Source organism: Sceloporus undulatus, chromosome 2, assembly GCF_019175285.1.
Source record: "Sceloporus undulatus isolate JIND9_A2432 ecotype Alabama chromosome 2, SceUnd_v1.1, whole genome shotgun sequence".
Classification (NCBI taxonomy): domain Eukaryota; kingdom Metazoa; phylum Chordata; class Lepidosauria; order Squamata; family Phrynosomatidae; genus Sceloporus; species Sceloporus undulatus.
The window spans coordinates 187,384,962-187,401,885 of NC_056523.1; the positions used below are offsets into that span (position 1 = coordinate 187,384,962).

At 42.5% G+C, this 16,924-nt stretch overlaps 2 protein-coding genes across 6 annotated transcripts in view; one reads left to right on the forward strand and one right to left on the reverse strand.

Moving 5' to 3' along the window:
* The window catches only part of LOC121921747 (organic solute transporter subunit alpha-like), a 9,549-nt gene extending 1,592 nt beyond the window's left edge, over window positions 1-7,957 (forward strand). The window contains exons 3-7 of one of the 2 annotated variants that reach the window (XM_042450258.1): window positions 80-153; window positions 1,487-1,642; window positions 2,954-3,065; window positions 5,273-5,525; window positions 6,958-7,957. In XM_042450258.1, coding sequence (XP_042306192.1) covers window positions 80-153; window positions 1,487-1,642; window positions 2,954-3,065; window positions 5,273-5,525; window positions 6,958-7,400 — 1,038 coding nt within the window. In that variant the 3' untranslated portion in view covers window positions 7,401-7,957. The remainder of the gene's footprint in view (window positions 1-79; window positions 154-1,486; window positions 1,643-2,953; window positions 3,066-5,272; window positions 5,526-6,957) is intronic. The other variant, XM_042450259.1, reaches the window with a different exon arrangement.
* A 95-nt stretch (window positions 7,958-8,052) lies between these two features.
* FTSJ1 (FtsJ RNA 2'-O-methyltransferase 1) lies at window positions 8,053-16,745 on the reverse strand. Of its 4 annotated transcripts, none has more exons than XM_042450261.1 (11): window positions 16,433-16,745; window positions 15,379-15,519; window positions 14,801-14,870; window positions 14,603-14,705; window positions 14,396-14,474; window positions 14,040-14,092; window positions 13,573-13,626; window positions 13,157-13,259; window positions 12,605-12,688; window positions 8,996-9,099; window positions 8,053-8,444 (listed from the first exon to the last, which is right to left on the reverse strand). In XM_042450261.1, exons 2-11 carry the CDS (start codon window positions 15,497-15,499, stop codon window positions 8,220-8,222), a joined length of 996 nt encoding a protein of 331 aa, XP_042306195.1. In that variant the 5' UTR covers window positions 15,500-15,519; window positions 16,433-16,745; the 3' UTR covers window positions 8,053-8,219. The 4 variants fall into 4 exon arrangements, with proteins under 4 accessions (XP_042306195.1, XP_042306196.1, XP_042306197.1 ...); XM_042450262.1 differs by lacking the exon at window positions 16,433-16,745 and adding an exon at window positions 16,291-16,391; XM_042450263.1 differs by lacking the exon at window positions 16,433-16,745 and adding an exon at window positions 15,930-15,976.
* Window positions 16,746-16,924: the final 179 nt, after the last annotated feature.

A 16,924-nucleotide genomic window follows, 5' to 3' on the forward strand; every position in this document is an offset into this window, starting at 1 on the left:
CGATTTATTTATATACCGCCCAATCACTGGGAATCCGAGTGACAGAGGGGATATTCTCACTAATCTCCTTTTCAAACAGGTATTCAGCCTCACTTCTCTCATTGGTTTGTTCATTCCTCGAGCCTTCTTTGTCTGCAGCTTTGTGGGATCCATGTGAGTTTATTTGGATGTGTGTGTGTGGATTTAAACTTAGCAAATTAAGTTTAGTCCAGGAAAATTACAGGCAGGAAGAGCTGAGATCTTCCATTTGTGGGCTGTTGTTCTCAAAATGCCTGTAGGGGAGCCTGTAGAATTGTTTGATACCTTTTCAGTTGAGGTATTACAGCTAAAGAAAGATGCTTCAATTGAATTTCTCTTTCTCATTTAGTTGTTAAAAGTACACAACCCCCTTATAGAGAAGCAATGGAATAATGGCTGGTATTTCTAGGTCAAACAAAATTATAATCTTCCTAGGTAAACTTGAATTACAAGACTCATTTTAGAAATTAAGTATTTGCTGCCTATTGGCCTCCTTGCCATTTGCTGTTTCCATAAAACACACTGGAAGCAGCCTTCCAGTCCTGAATGGGCATACCAACGTTCATCCTGATATTTCAGGCTTTAATGGAGATAATCACATTAACATGCATTTTGCAGTGTTCATCTCCATCATGAAACTAAGTGCAGACTGCCCTTTTTGCTTTATTAGCTTTCATTCCACCATCTGAGTCTTCACAACCAGTAACACAGCATATTTGGAATTTTTCTCTCCCTCTTCAGAAGAGGTGCAGTTATGTCAAATGGGGGCCTGAAATGTGCATTCCCAATTTAACTCCAAGATCTAAAGAAAGAGAGAGAGAAATTAGGTAATATATCTACAAACCAATGGAAGGGCAAAAAGGTAAGGTTAGCCCAAGACCATATTCTGTTCAATCAATGAGTTATCCTTAGCTACTGGGGCCGGCCACACAATGGCTGAACCATTGGGCAGAATGGAGTGATCTCCTTAGGCAGCAGGCGTTGTGGGGCAGTATTGGGGCTGGCCCTCCTGAATTCATCAGTTTGTCCTCCTGTATTGGAGGACAGTACTATGTATGCCACACCAACTTTTGTTGTTGTGTGCCTTCAAGTTATTTCTGACTGATGGTAACCCTAAGGCGACGCTATCATGGGGTTTTCTTGTCAAGGTTTGTGCAAAGGGGGTTTCCCATTGCCTTCTTCTGAGGCTGAGGAAGCGTGACTTACTCAGGGGGTTTCCATGGCCATGTGAGGATTTGAACCTTGGTCTCACAGAGTCTTAGCCCAACACTCAAACTACTACACCTTGTTTGCTCTCACACAACTTTTGGGTTCCCTTAAAACTAGCCTGCTATCTCTATCACTGACTGGCTGGGGAAGGATTTGCATCTTCTCCTTTGCTTCAGTCATGGAAACTGCAAATCACCTCCATTGTGATTTGCTACTCAGGTTCCCATATTTATGTAACACTGTTTTCCCTGTGCTGCAGCTACCACTCTATCACCCTCTGGAAATTCCTTGCCTTGATCCGAGATTTCTTTGGCGGCTCAGACCAAATGCTCAAGCAACTGGCAGGGCAGCGTGTTTCTCCAAACCCTTTCCCCTGCTGCTGCTGTTGCTGCCTTCCTGAGATTGCTGCCAACAGGTAAGAGACTACAGTATCTTTGTTGCCAGGTTAGACTTATCACAATAAGGTCTGCATATTGAAAGAGAAATGACTAGATTTCTCTTCTTTACATTTCCCCCTTGCAGTGAATTCAGAAGCTGAGCTTGAGACTGACTAGTTAATATAATTAGTTACTGTCATTAGTTCCTTTCCCTAACAATGAAGGTATAGCTATCTAATTATTTTGATTGTAACTCAACAAGGAATAATGTCACTCTTTTTCTGCAGTGTGGCTGTAACTGGGTTTTAGTTATTTTTATTGTGAAACTTTTATAGCTATACTTTTTCTATAGCCTCACTCAGCAGTGGAGGATGAATATCACATGGTAAAGTGGTGGTTTATACTGCTGGCTTGTGTTCTGTTTTACTAGTTACTAAATTTAGTAATAATTACTACATTTTAGAGACCTGTTATGTATAATGAGGAGGGATGTGGTGGCTTAGTGGTTAAGATTGCAATGCTGGCAGGTCAGCAGTTTGTGAGGCCCAAGTCTGCATGACGGAGTGAGCCCCCGTCACTAGTCCCAACTTCTGCCAAAAGCATATAAAGTTCGAAAGCATATAAAATTGCAAGTAGATAAATGGGTACCACTTCAGTGGGAAGGTAACAGTGTTCAGTGCAGTCATGCTGACTGAACGATCACACATGGCTGGCTGAGATAGTGACATTTTTGCTCTCTGATGGTTCAGTATGCACAAAGTTTGTTGCAGACATAAAATTATTTTAAAATTATGTACAAAATTACCTTCAGGGTACGTGTGTACACTGTATGCAAAAGACAGATGAATGTAATGTTTAGACTTGGGTCCCATCCTCAAGATATCCCATTGTTGTTATTGTTGTTGTGGACTTGAAGTCATTTCTGACTTACGATTATCCTAAAGCAAACCTATGAAGGGGTTTTCTTGGCAAGATTTGTTTAAAGGAGGCTTGCTATCACCTGCCCCTGAGGCTAAGAGCATGTGACTTGCCCAAGATCATTCAGTGGGTTTTATAGCCAAGCAGGGAATCAGACCCTGGTTTCCAGAATTGTAATCCAACACTCACACCACTATGCCACACTAGGTCTTGAGATATCTCATTATGTATATGTAAATATCCAAAATTCTAAAACTCTTCTCACCCCAAGCATTTCAGATAAGGGAGACTCAACCTGTAATAGCAATGCACTGAAACACTTGGTTTCAAGTCCTGTATTATAGTACAGTATAGTGGAGGATAACCAATGATCAATCTTTTATTCCTCCCCCCCATAACAAATAACTCTTTCATCTACTTCCGTCCTACAGAACGAACTTGCGATGCATGACACTGGCTGTGTACCAGCTCTCTCTCATCCGGACCATCCTCTTCTTTGTCACCCTTATCCTGTGGACAGATGAGAAATACGACTATGGTGATGTGAGTGAGTCTGGCCCTGGGAATCATAGCTAAAGGACAAAGCGGCTATTATTTCTTTATTTACAGTATTTATACCCTGCCCTTCAGCCCTAAAGGCCCTCAGAGCAGCTTACAATTATTATTATTATTATTATTATTATTATTATTATTAATTAGATAGTTTCCTGCCCTCAGGCTTACAAACTAAAAAGACGTAACACAAAAGGAGAAGAGAATGGTGGGGAAGGGGATCAGGTCCAGCAGTTCTTCTCTCCCTCTGAGGCCTGGACCAAGGCAGATGGACTGGAGGGAGGCTATGAACTATTGAGCACTAAAGTTAATATTGGACATGCCTACTAAGCAGAGAATAGCCACATGATATTCCCACTGATCAGACAGGTTGGGTACTTTTCCTAATAATAATAATAATAATAATAATAATAATAATAATAATAAATTTTTATTTATATACTGCCCTGTGGCAACCAATCCGGGCGGTTTACAACATTAAAATAACATACAGCATTAAAACAATATATTTCCCTCCCCCCCTTAAAAAGTTATTAAACAACATATCTAATTTAAAACCACAATAACTAGTTAAAATAACAATAAATTAAACAAAATAATACCAACCAACAAACCACTGCAACTTCAGTTCTAAAGAAAAGGGGGCTTTGGAGACATTACTGAGGAGGGGGGAAATCCTGAGATCCTGAGGCCAGGATATTTCAGTCTGGGAAGGCCTGCCTGAAGAGATCCGTCTTGACAGCCTTTTTGAAGCTGTCCAAAGATGTTAATTGACGGATCTCGTCCGGCAGGTCGTTCCAGAGCCTGGGGGCGACAACAGAGAAAGCCCTCCGGGAGGTCACCGCAAGCCTCGATTTTTGAGGCTGCAACAAGTTCCTCCCAGAGGACCGGAGAGCGCGGGGAGGATTGTATGGGAAGAGGCGGTCTCTGAGATAGCTTGGACCCAAGCCATTTAATAAAGATGTGGGTGCCAGTTGCCCATTCCCCTTCAAAGATGGATTGATGCTGTTTCCATTAGACTGAGGTCTAATCTGCATTGCAGAAATAATGCAGTTTGGCACCCCTTCAACTGCCATGGCTCCATCTTATGGAATCCTGGGATTTGTAGTTTGTTGTGGCACCAGAGCGCTCTGACAGAGAAAGCTAAATAGCTTAGAAAATTAGAAATCCCAGAATTCCATAGCACTGAACCATGGCAGTTAAAACATTGTAGGTAAAGAAAGTTAACAGGAAAAATAAAAAGGTTCAGATAGTCATGTTATCTTGAGTGACAGGAACAGCAGAGGCACCATGGAGTGATGTAAAAGGAGAACGGCCACCAATTTTGGCCCAAGCCAACACTAGATTTCTTCTGAGGGAAATATTATGTTTAGGACATATATCAGCCACTCCTGTTGCTGCTGGCACAAGTTGCTCTGAGGTCAGGATGATCTGCCCAGCCTTCTTCTATCTTCAGAGTAATTTACAATGTGCATAGGAACTATATAGAAAGGCAGCTGCTCATCGTTGCTGCATTTTGCTCTAGGTTTTCTGGAAAACCCTGAGCAAAAGGTAAGTTTTTAAAATGTTGGATAAAGGGTGGAAACCCTGAATTGGGTATGAATGTTGTGTAAACACCCAATTTGGGTTTTGGAGGCTGCATAGTGTAAACAGCATGCAGTTAGCCCTGGGGAAATTTGGTGTATATAGGTGATATAGACAAGCCCCAAGAGCGACATAGCTGGATGCTTTTCTATGTCCCTCTTCCACTAGCCAGTAAATATCCATGTTTCTGAGGGCTGCAACAAGCAAAAAGTAGGGGAGATGGGGAAGATGTAGGCTAAAGTTCTGCCAGTTGGAACGGAACTACATCTCCTTGATCTATGCTTTTGGCTGTAGTTTTAAAGAAGGTTAGTACTTCAGACTGTAGTGGACCACACTGGATATGTTATAGAAAAAAGTGTATTAGCCTAGTGACTTTTTGATATTTTGGACTACACCCCCCGCAAAGCACTAACAATCATGGGACATAGAAATCATAAGAGTTGTAGTCCAAAGCACCTGAAGGAGCAGAGGCGATGTATAGTGGTTTAATCTAAGCCCTCTCAAATGGAAACATTTCCACTGTGCCATTCAAATTGTCTGGGATGAAACCTAAATATTAATTTCCAGGAGAGCCACTTGGACTTCCTGTTATCTCATTGATTTATTTCACCTAGGTGGGCTACACCAACCCCAACTCCTACATCAATGTCATCATAGGTATCTCTACCTTCCTCTCCTTCTATGGCTATTTGCTCTTCTACAAGGCCACCAGACCAGCACTCACCGGCTACAGCTTGCGCTCCAAATTCATCTGCATCATCTTGGTCCTAGTCCTCTGTGGTCTGCAGAGTGGGATCCTGGAAACTATGGGTGCAGTGGGTGCCATCCCTTGCAGCCCACCTCTTTCACCAGTTACCCGCTCCCAAGGTAAGTGGCCTTTATGGGACTGGTAATTTTGATAGTGGTGGAACACTTACTGGTTATTTACTGGTTTGGACACATGTTTGCCCTTCTATCAGCAGAAAAGGTTATTCCATTTATAAGAAACAATGAAGTCTCCTGCTATGCAACAGGGCAGACCCTTTCAGCCTGAGGGCCAAATTCAATTTTAGAGAAATTTTTGGGTCCTACATTCCAATGGCGGACAAGGCCAAAGAAAAAATTGTGATATCAAGGAGACAAGCTCATTTTAGCTTATAACTCCTACTGCCTGTTCCTAAGCCATAAGAAAGGCATTTGCACATTTTAGGATAGGGAAGAATCTATACAATAATTCCAAACACGGTGTAAGTGAACTAAATCCAAGGGCCTGATGTTCCCCACCCTTTGCTAGAAGAATGTTAGCAAAGTTGAATTTTGCTGATACAGTACTCCCTTTCCCACTCCAGTCTCCAATGTACCTCACATGATAAGCTGAGATCATCCAATAAAAGCAGGCCAGGGAGATGGAGGTCCATATGGGAGAGAGAAGCATGGACAAAGAGCCAGGAAAAGACTGCTAATTCAGGTAGCTGTTGGAACCAGAAGACAGGAGCAAAGTAACACAGCAAACAGCACAAAGTAGATGTATTGTTTGACCAAGGCCTAGTTCTCCATGCGCTAGCAAAGCCTGGTTTCTGGGCTCTACCATATCTGAAGGTAGAGGACTTCAAAAAGTTTAACACTACTGCTTATAAAAATTTTGTTGCTGATACAAAACAGTTATTCAGACAGGACGCTGGAGCCCTTCTCTTTGACACTTGTCTGGAACTTGGTACAGGTAAAATCTCCCTTATCTGGAATTTCAAAATCCAAAATTGTCCACATAAATGGCTGAGATAGTGACACCATTGCTTTCTTATGGTTAAGTAAACACAAATTTTGTTTCATACATAAAATTATTTAAAATATTGTAAATAAAATGACTTGCAGTCTACATGTATACAAAACATAAATGAATTTCACGTTTAGTCTTGGGTTCCATCTCCAAGGTATTATGTATATAAGCACATATTCCAAAATCTGAAAAACTCCAAAATCCAAAACACTTCTGGTTCTAAACACTTTGGATAAGGGAGACTCAACCTGTACTATAGTAAGAGCTAGAAACTAACTTTTTTTAAAAGGCAGATGGGGATTCAAAGAATCAGTTAGAAGGGACTGCAAGAGCCAAATACTCCCAGCCTCCTGCCACACAGGAATACACAACTGTTTTATTTCTGAAAGATGGCCATCCAACATCTGTTTAAAGAGTTTTCAGAAAATAGAATTTGACACCCCTTCTCATGCTCTCTACCTTTTTTGAAGTCTGGGGAATAATATACATACACAGTTTTGTCATAAGGGACACTTTATTTTTAACTGTCTTTTGTCTTTGCAGTAATTTACTACTACTCATTAGCTGTTGAAATGTTTTTCATTGGCCTGTTCGCCCGTTACTCTTTCCGAAGAGTTGAATCACAACCAGACACTCAGCAAGTCACTCGCCATCGAGCTCCTCAAACTGAGAGGGCTCAGTCTGAGTTCAGCAGCCCAGTTGATGAAACATCTATGGAGGGAACCAACCCTGGCTATCTCCCTGATGAGTCTCTGTGTACAATTGAGCACTCCCCGCTGGACAGGTTTGATTTTATGGTTGGGGAGCCGAAGGCCAGACAGCAGGAAAGCTGGGGACTGAACAGTCAGAGAAAGGGAACGGTATGGGTGGAGGGAGTTAAGACAAGATTGCCAATTGAAAGAACTGGGGTTGAACTGCCATCAACTGGAATCCAAGTTCAAGCCCAGGTTGTCAAAGTGGATACCGATGGGATCACTGTGGTATAAACACAGTCCCTAGAAAATTGTCCACCTTCACGGCAAAGACAGAAGCACCTGGATTCTGGGAAGTGAAAAGCAATAAGGTGAAGGAGATGGCAATGTTGAACACCATGCTTTGGGTGGAATGCAGAGAGAAAAGAGGAAGAGGCTTTCCCTCAAAAACAGTATGGGGATTTTAGTCTAGTGTTGACTATTGGAATCAAGAAGGTAATTAGTAAACACACTAACAGTAGAAGAATAAAAAAAGCAGAAAAGTCATACAGTGGGGAGAATGGAGAAATCGTTGAGAAACAATGTGTGTTTACAAATGATGGTCAATGAATAATTTCTAATGCACCCTACAGTGTACAAAACACTGTACATTTACCTTCTCTTGCTCACATACCCATTTTATAAGATGTTAAACCATAAGGGACGTTAAACCAAAAGAATGGTATTTATATAGATTATGTCCATTTTAAAGCTGTATTTGGTTTAACCTTTTAAAGCTGTGTTGTCTCCTCGACAAGGGGAAAGGTGGGATCTAAATAAATATAACAACAACAACAAATGTAAGGCCACCCCTTGATAAATAGGTAGAAATTTGAACCCAGGCTTCCACAACAGCTGGTCTAGGCAGTTATTACACTAAAAAAGCCACAAAAAACAAGTTTTGAACAGTAAGACCTTTATTAAAACCAATGCTACTTGTGGTGTTAGGGATTTCTGAGGTCTTTTGAGGAATAAAACAAGAAACCCTACAAGGTAACCAAGAAGAGTTAAATGAAAAGTCTTTCAAAGCAACAGAGGGCAGAATGCAGGCATACCTCCACATGTGTCCTTATGTCACGTGGACAACTCTTCCAGGGCATCTATGACTTCAGTCTCTAAGGCCCCTGCCCCCTGTTCTTGCTGCTCTGGAGGCTCATGGGGAGAAGCCTGTTGCTGAGGTTGGGGTGTTGACTCCTTGATAAGAAGATTATGTTTCTTTAAAAAGCAGGCTTCTTCATAGGGAGGCCGGATGGGGGGCTGAGTGGGAGGTGTGTAAGTATATTCCTTCTCAGGATCCAGCTGCCCAAATGGGGAGAAAGGGAGAGACAAGTTATACACTCCATTTACCTGGCCTCTGGGCTTCAACTGTTTCCCATCCAAGGCTTAGATGCAGTTAGAGTAGTAAGACCACGCAACAGCCCTTGTTCTAAACACCCCAGCCGCAACTAGTAAGATCCCCTTTGTCAAACTTCTCACTCTGTTCTAATTCTCAACTGATCTTCTTCAAGTTGCCCATTTCAACTACTGTCAAGTTCCCTTGCTACACAGCTTTAAGGAGGCAAGAGCTTCAAACTGTGAACTCTTTGTAATAGTGGGACTCAGGTATCTTACTCTCTGTAGTGAAACAATGACAGCTTGTTAGGGGAAGGACCTGCTAGTGCCACCATTACAGATAGGCAGAAGCTGATATCACCACTATCAATTCAGGAAAGGGTCCCCAAGATTCCACCTGGTTCTATGAAAATGTTACCCGTAGACCCAGTTTCTCTGTGAGAGTAAAGACAGACTGAACCATCCATCCTCGCTTACCTCCAGAACATTAGTCGTGTCACAAGACCCACAAGCATTACCTGTAGAGGGTATGTCCTGTCAGAGTCGTAAGCACTCAGATCTCCACAAGCCAGGAAAGGGACAATGACCCGATTAGGACCCTCCAACTGATTAAAATCCACATCTGTATCAGAAAAGACTTGGTAAGTGCCAGCTGTAAGAAGGGCTCTCCTATTGTGCACACTGCCTGCTCCCACCCCCCTTTTTGTCTCTCCAATTCAAGAAAAGCCTTACATTTAAGTTATGATTTTTGATCCTCTATGGCTCTAAAAATTCCAGTTACCACAATTATAAGCATTCTTTTTTGCCTAGAAACAATGCCCAGTGAGCTTACTTTTAAGGAATCATTAGCGCACTGTTAATTCCAGCTGCAATGATACTTCAGGGAAAGGTTAATCCAGTGTTTGGTGCTGTTTGAAGTAGGAATGGTGTAGCACAGCTCAGGCAAATCCCAGCACTATGCACAGTATCATGAGGCTATTAGTAGCAATTCCTTCTTTATTGAGCACCAAACAGAAGGAAAAACAATGAGTGTTGCTTGCAGAATCAGCATGCTATTAACAGGCTGAGTATCCCTTATTCAAAATGCTTGGAACCAGAAGTGTTTGAGATTTGTTTGGATTTTGGAATATTTGCATATACATAATGAGATATCTCGGAGAGGGACTAAAATCTAAAGACAAAATTCATGTATGTTTCATATACAGTACATTCATATAGGCTGATAGTAATTTTATATGCAATGTTTTAAATAATTTTGTGCATAAAACAAAGTTTGTGCACATTGGCCCACCAGAAAGCAAAGGTGTCACTACCTCAGCCGTCCGTGCAGACAGTTTTGGAGTACAGTCAGCCCTCCATATCCACAGGTTTTTTATCTACAGATTCAAGCATCCAGAGTTTGAATATATATGTATATCATATATATACACACACACTCCAAAAAGCAAACTCTGATTTTGCCATTTTATATAAGAGACATCATCTTACTATGCCATTTTTATTTAACGGGACTTGAGCATCCACAGATTTTGGTATCCATGGAGGGATGTGTGTTCTGGAACCAAACCCCAGCAGATATCAAGGGCCCACTGTATTCCAGATTTCCAGGTAAGCGATACTCAGCCTATAGTAATATTACATTTTGTGAGCAGAAATTAGATGAAGAAGAAGACAGATAAAAATCAGTGAAAGGAACACAAATGGGAGAATATAATACTTCGAGACCACTTTAAATGCCCTGGATCAATGCTAGGGAATTCTGGGAACTAATTTTGTGAGACATTCAGCCTTCTTTATCAGAAAGCTCTGGTGCCACGATAAACTTCAATTCCCAGGATCCCCAGCACTGAGCCAGGGTAGTTAGTGGTCTTGGATTATTTCTGCAATGTGTTTTGGCCCTAAGTGAGTGGAAAGACTGAGAAGGAAAACAAAAGCAGAAAGGGCAAATAACAAAAATAATACACAAAGGTTTATATAATGCTCACCATCTTAAGTGGTAACAGTGTTGTGGCCAGTGTTAAGGCCATTAGCCTGCTGTTCACTTTTGCATTTCTGTTATATTTCCCTTCCCTCTCTACATGCGTATAAATGTTTGTCTACTTAGCTGGACTCCACGTATCTGGAGAAATGAGCTACAGTTCATGAAAGGGTGTGACAAACAAAACTTTTTAGACATGAAAATGTCAGAAAACCCATGGTTTTTGATGCATCATACTCACACAACTACCCCTTTTCATATATATGATCAGGTTTAACCCTACAAGAACTCTTTGATGTAGACCAGCATTATTAATGGCATAGAGTAAATGGAGGGGATGAGGGTCCTAAGTAGACATGGATAGGTTTGTGCTGTGTGAGGATCTATGTCAGGGGTTTCCTGCTCACATTTTTAGTTATTATGCTACACCAGCCTTCTATGCTGGCCGTGTGTGTACTGCAGTGCACACAAGTAGCACTACCATACCTTAGATCTCAGTGAATAGGTGTACAGAAAAGGCTGGCCACTATGAGCCTAAGGGTTTTAGCCAAGTACTTGCAAATACACACACTATCTTGTATGCCGTGAGGAGAAGCTGTGATTGTGACTGTAATCAAACCCATTCCAGACAGTATATATCTGAACTTTAATTTTCCTATAACGTTCTATATTTTCTAGTCATTCTGTTAACAAGGAACAGGCTAAATTCTTTAGTGACACATTAATTATACACTTGTCTGTTCCTGAAGACTACATGCCAGTTTTTCGCAATCTGCCTCCGCAACAGTGGTAGACATATCGATCATTGTCTGCCTACTCATGAAAAAAGGTGACTTGCAACTGAACAATCAGTGCATTGTTCCATAAGATGTGGCTGCTCAAATGTGCCAGGTGTACAGCATTTCAAGTGTATTCACCCAGTGTGTGTCTTACTCTCTTACTTAACTTACTGGGAAGTTTCCAAATTGATGCTTGAGTCCTCCAAAGCCAGCTTTGGCACAGAGAAAAATGGTACCAGGGTGTACTTACTGACCCAAAACCAACATAAAACTCTTCTGCCTTAGGTTGTGAACCCTGGATGTCACACTAGCATTTGTATCATTTAGAAAAGGCTGAGATGTTTTAAGTGCCCTCTTCTGCTACAAGTGATAATTCACATAATAAAGCTAAGATGATTGTGTGATTAACGATGGCTGATGCTGTATGGTCACTGTGCTCATTTTACACACAATTTCATTTAATTTTTCCAGGCTGAACTTTTTGTATTTCATTGCCAATGGACATTTCTGTTGTAATCCCCCCCCCCACACACACACCTAAGCTAACTATAAATGTTTTGGTTTATTAAGTGCCACAACGCTCTTTGTTACTTTCTATGTGTTATCTGAATCAATTCTGATTATACAATTGATGTGTCTTTAAGTAAACAGATTCTCTGCAGATCAACAATTACCAAAAAAATTAAATAAAATTAAAAAAATGACTGGGTCAGTTATGTCTCCTTGTTGTTTAAACAAAGTATGTGCCTGCAGTGCTATTAACTGTGGTTCCTACAGAGCATATGTATCACCTGAAATGTTTTTATAGTCTGCCATGTACTATGGGGTCTAGAAGTGTCTGCTCCAAGGCTTCATAGTTCTTCTCTCCCTGAAAGTCCTTTTAAAATTTAGGGAACCAGAAACAGACTCCTTGCCTTTCAAATTGCTAGGTTAATGCTAGAGGCATCAACAGTACCTCAAACTGAAATTTTAAGAACAGGAGAGATAGATCAAGAAGAGAAACCCAAGACACTGCTACTTTATCTGGCAGCAATGGGACACAGAATTGTAAGAATTGGAGGGTACCTCAAAGATCAGCTAGTCCAACCTACTGAAGAGCGACAGAATCCACCAATGTAGCACCCCTGATGATCCACCCATCTTTGCTTTAAATCCTCTAATAAAGAGGCCCACCACCTTTCAAGGCAGTCTGTTCTGATTCCTGCCACTCAGAAGCTCTCACCACTCATAATCCCCCTGCACTGTTGTCTTTTTCCCTTCCTGGCCTTCCTTCTGCCCTCTCTCCTTTGATAAAAAATTATTTACCCCACTGAGTATCCTTGCCCAGTACTCAACCTGAAAAACAGCTTTCCCTCTTCAAGTTTCCTTACCATAACAGTGATCTAACAGTGGGTTGGACATGTTTGGCACATAGCCTTCAGGGGGGCTGTAGGTTCGGCAAACGACAAAAGCTTCTGCAAAGACAGAATCATAGAATCATAGAGTAATTCTATAGAGAAATGGAGTTAAAGTTCATGAGGTCAAAGCTCTGGCATCCTGAACTATAACTTACATGCTCAATCTGGTGCAGTTCCCCCATTCCATGAGTCAAGCCCCACGACCAATATCTACATATCTCTATACATCAATGCTAAACTGCGGCAAGCTTCTATTACACACCAATGTGATTAATTTTAGGTCAAGTCAAATCCCATCCTCTCTACATCTGAGTTTTTTCAAGATCATGCACATGCTTTCAAGCATCCACCTACAATTATGAGAACTAGATACATGAGGAAAAAAATTGTCCATTTTGAGATGAAGGCTGAGATTCTATTGATTTTGGCAAGCTGTTTGCGCACATTATGCAAAATTCTCTAAGTGACAACTTGTAATCTTGCAAAACAAAACTACTAAACATCACAAGGTGCTCATGTACTCACCAATGCTGGAGTTACGGCTGCTCCGGGGTTTGGCGCATGTGACATCAGGGAAGAAAATTCGCAGCTGGGAATATAGGAGGGTAACATCCTTCCCTCGGAAAATCTGAGATGGGAAGGCAAAATATCACTGTCTATCCAGAACACAGGTAAGGAAACAAAGACTGGAGAGTCCTATAGCAATCAGAGCTGATGTGGGGCCAACCCAGTTCTCACTGGGGCCAGGAAGCTTCCCTCTAGCAGCAAAATTGCCACTCAGCCTGACACCCCTCTCAGTGACTCTCACCAGCCTGAGCTCCCCATGCGCTCATCCTACCACCCCAAGATCCATTCCTCTGTAAATCAGCAGAAGGCACAGCAGGAATCATAACAATGCTAGTCTAGAACAACACATTCTCCTGGGCACCTGCAGTACTGACCTTTGCCACAAAGGTTCCTCCCTTTTTTAGTACATGTGTAGTGATGTTCAAGGCCTAGAAGAAAAGAATGACGGTGTAGATAAAACTCTTTCGACATGAGGATGCAGCAGAGATTTCTATAGTTAGGGATGTAGGGAATATAGCCACTAGTACCCCAAAATAATTTGGATAGGAAGAGGAATGTAGATTATGGCTTTCTATGCATTATTTCTTTTTCTCTCTCTCTCCTCACAAGCAAAGGTCCAGTCTGGGTAAAAGAGATGGAATGGATTTGTCTAGTATGCCACATCTATCTAAGGCAGGGATGGGGAACCTTTGGCCTATGATCCTCACCATGTGTTATCCTTGTCCACGCTGGCTTGGACCTTCTGAGTTGATATGCAAAACATCTGGAGAGCCAAAAGTTCCTCACTCCCATCTAGGGGGTTTAACATACAAGGGCGACAAAACAAGTCAGAAATACTCACAGCAAGCAGCAGCTGGGCCTGAATGTACTCATCAATGTCATGGAGTCCAGTCACTGGAAGAGTAGAGGAAACACACATCAAGTGAAATAAAGGAAGCTTTTCCCCACACCCTGTAAAGCTATAGAAGTCTCAGATGGATTGAGAGCATGGGTCAGAATCCTCTTGGTACAGTGCACCAGCATAGGCAATTATGGCAGCAACACAGAGGCCACGAAAGAACTAAGGCACTGGAGAAATACACTGTTCAGAGACAGCCGATTTTGCCTCCCTTCCCTTGTGACTGCTGCATAATCCTGGAAAAAGGGCAATGACTGGTGCTGAGAAACACTAGGACTGTGGTCATGGTTTCCACCTACCATCAGGGGCTCCATCACACACCACTAAGTCAGCAGGTTGTCCTTCAAAATGACAAATGATCTCTTGAGCTGTAGAGACCTGGAAACAGGGACAGATAGAGAGAGATGTACGCTGGCAAAAACATTGTTGCTGGGTAGGCCCTAAGCTCCAAGAGGGGCAAGACTGACTCTGGATTGGTTTGGATAGCACCGGCTAGCAGCATATACCTTGGTAATATCCCCCTGGATCTGGATGACTCCAGGCAACGGAGCCATGGCTTGCAAATCTACAGCCACTATTTTGACATCTGAGTTTTTAGCACCTTCTCCTCTGTGAAAGGAAAAGAGAGGTAAAATAAGATGATGAGTCTGTCCTTTAGCAAGCTGCAACCCCCTACAGACTCCAGAACAAAGTGGCTTGCTTACTTCAGCTTTCGGCTCAAAACCTGACTCCAGCTCCCAGGAGCGGCACAGAGATCCACAGCCCTTGAGACGCCTGGAAACGGCAAGAGAAAAAGAAAGATTATTTTATTCATTCATTCATTCACTGGATTTATTATATCCCACCTTTCTCCCAAAATCAGATTTAAGGCAGCTATGGGACTTAAGGCGGCTAAGGTAAGACAGTGCCATTGCAAGAGGACTGAAAGACTGCACCATTCCTACCCACAGCTCCAATGATTCACTAAATACATTCTGGACAAAGGCACAAAGAAAGAGCAACATGGTATAGGCAGTCGTTTGAGCACTGGACTATGACTCTGGATAGCAGGGTCCAAATCCCCCTTGACCATGAAACCCAGCCTCTCAGCCTCAAGGGGGCTGAAGAAACTTGCCAAGAAAACTCTGTGTTAAGGTTGCCATAAGTCAGAAATGACTTGAAGCCACGCAACAACAACAAAGAGGCACTAAGAACTTAAAAGTTCCTTGAAATCCTCTAAGGAAGCAAGAAAAAAGCGTCCACCAACTCAGAATGAAATTTGGAAGTATGTTTTCCGACTCACCTTGAAACAAGTGATATTCTTCATCCAGCTGCAGAAGTTTGAAGGCACTTCGAGCTCTCCACCCCTCTTCCTTGGCCAGACGGTAGTAAATGTCACGCTTGTCCTTAGAGGAACGTCCCATCTTCCCTTATATCAAAGACTCTGGATGTGAGGAGGAAAGAGAAAAAAATCATTAACTGTTTGACCACTGTGCCAACAAAGACTATGGATTAAGCATAGAAGAGACCACAAGGGCCATCCAGACCAGTTCAACCCCATTCTGCCATGCAGGAAATCCCAATCAAAGCATCCCCATTGACAGAAGACCATCCAGCCTCTGCTTAAAGACCTCCAAGGAAGGAGACTCCACTATAATCTCGGAGGGAGCAGTGTATTCCACTGTCGAACAGCCCTTATTGTCAGAAAATTCCTCCTAATGTTGAGGTGGAATCTCTTTTCCTGGAGCTTGCATCCATTGTTCCGGGTCCTAGTCTCTGGAGCAGCAGAAAACAAGCTTGCTCCCTCCTCAATATGACACTCCTTCAAGTATTTAAACAGGGCTATCATATCACCTCTTAACCTTCTCTTCTCCAGGCTAAACATCCCCAGCTCCCTGAGTCTTTCCTCATAGGGCATGGTTTCCAGACCCTTCACCATTTTTGTCGCCCTCCTTTGGACACATGGCTCCAGTTTCTCAATGTCCTTTCTGAATTGGTTTGCCCAGAACTTGGTCTGACCAGAGCAGAATAGAGTGGCACTATTACTTCCCTTGATCTAGAGACACTCTACTTCTATTGATGCAGCCTAAAATCGCATTGGCCTTGTTAGCTGCCGCATCGCTAGCAGCACTGGTCTATTTTGTGTGCCTTCAAGTTGCCTGTGGACTTGTGGAGACGCTATTAATCGCATAGGGTTTTCTTAAGCAGGGATTACTCAGAGATAGTTTTGCCAGTTCCTTCCTCTGAACAGCGCCTGGTATTCATTACAACCAATTGGATAACAATATTCACTCGACTCCCACAGCCACGGTAACTCAAGGGCAATCCCCATTAAATTACCTTAATTCGGTCCTTACTTTTGTCCTTCACGCTTTTGGGACTTCACCTCCCAGAATTCCTAACCGTTGGCCAAGGTGGCTAGGGCTTCTGGGAAATGAAGTCCAACAACAAAAAAGAAAACACACCAACGTATGGGAACCACTCTTTTGACCTAAGCGGGACACCGTCGTTGAACCACTTCCTAGTTCCCTGAGCGTCGCACGGTGTGAGTGGTGGGGTTTTATTTTGGTTCGTTCGGCGACGTCGCTGTGCCTCGTTGCATCTTGGGAGTGGTAGTCCTTTAGGACTCTGAGTCTCATTTGCTTGATAGGAAGCGGGGCGCTTTTATTACTTCGTCTCCCGTGATGCCATGCGAGGATGCGACGGAAATGGAGGAACTAAGACAGGGAAGTGGAAACTAAGATGGCGGAGGGGTTGACGTCACGGTGCCTCGTTGCATCTTGGGAGTGGTAGTCACTTAGGACTCTGAGTCTCATTTGCTTGATAGGAAGCGGGGCGCTTTTATTACT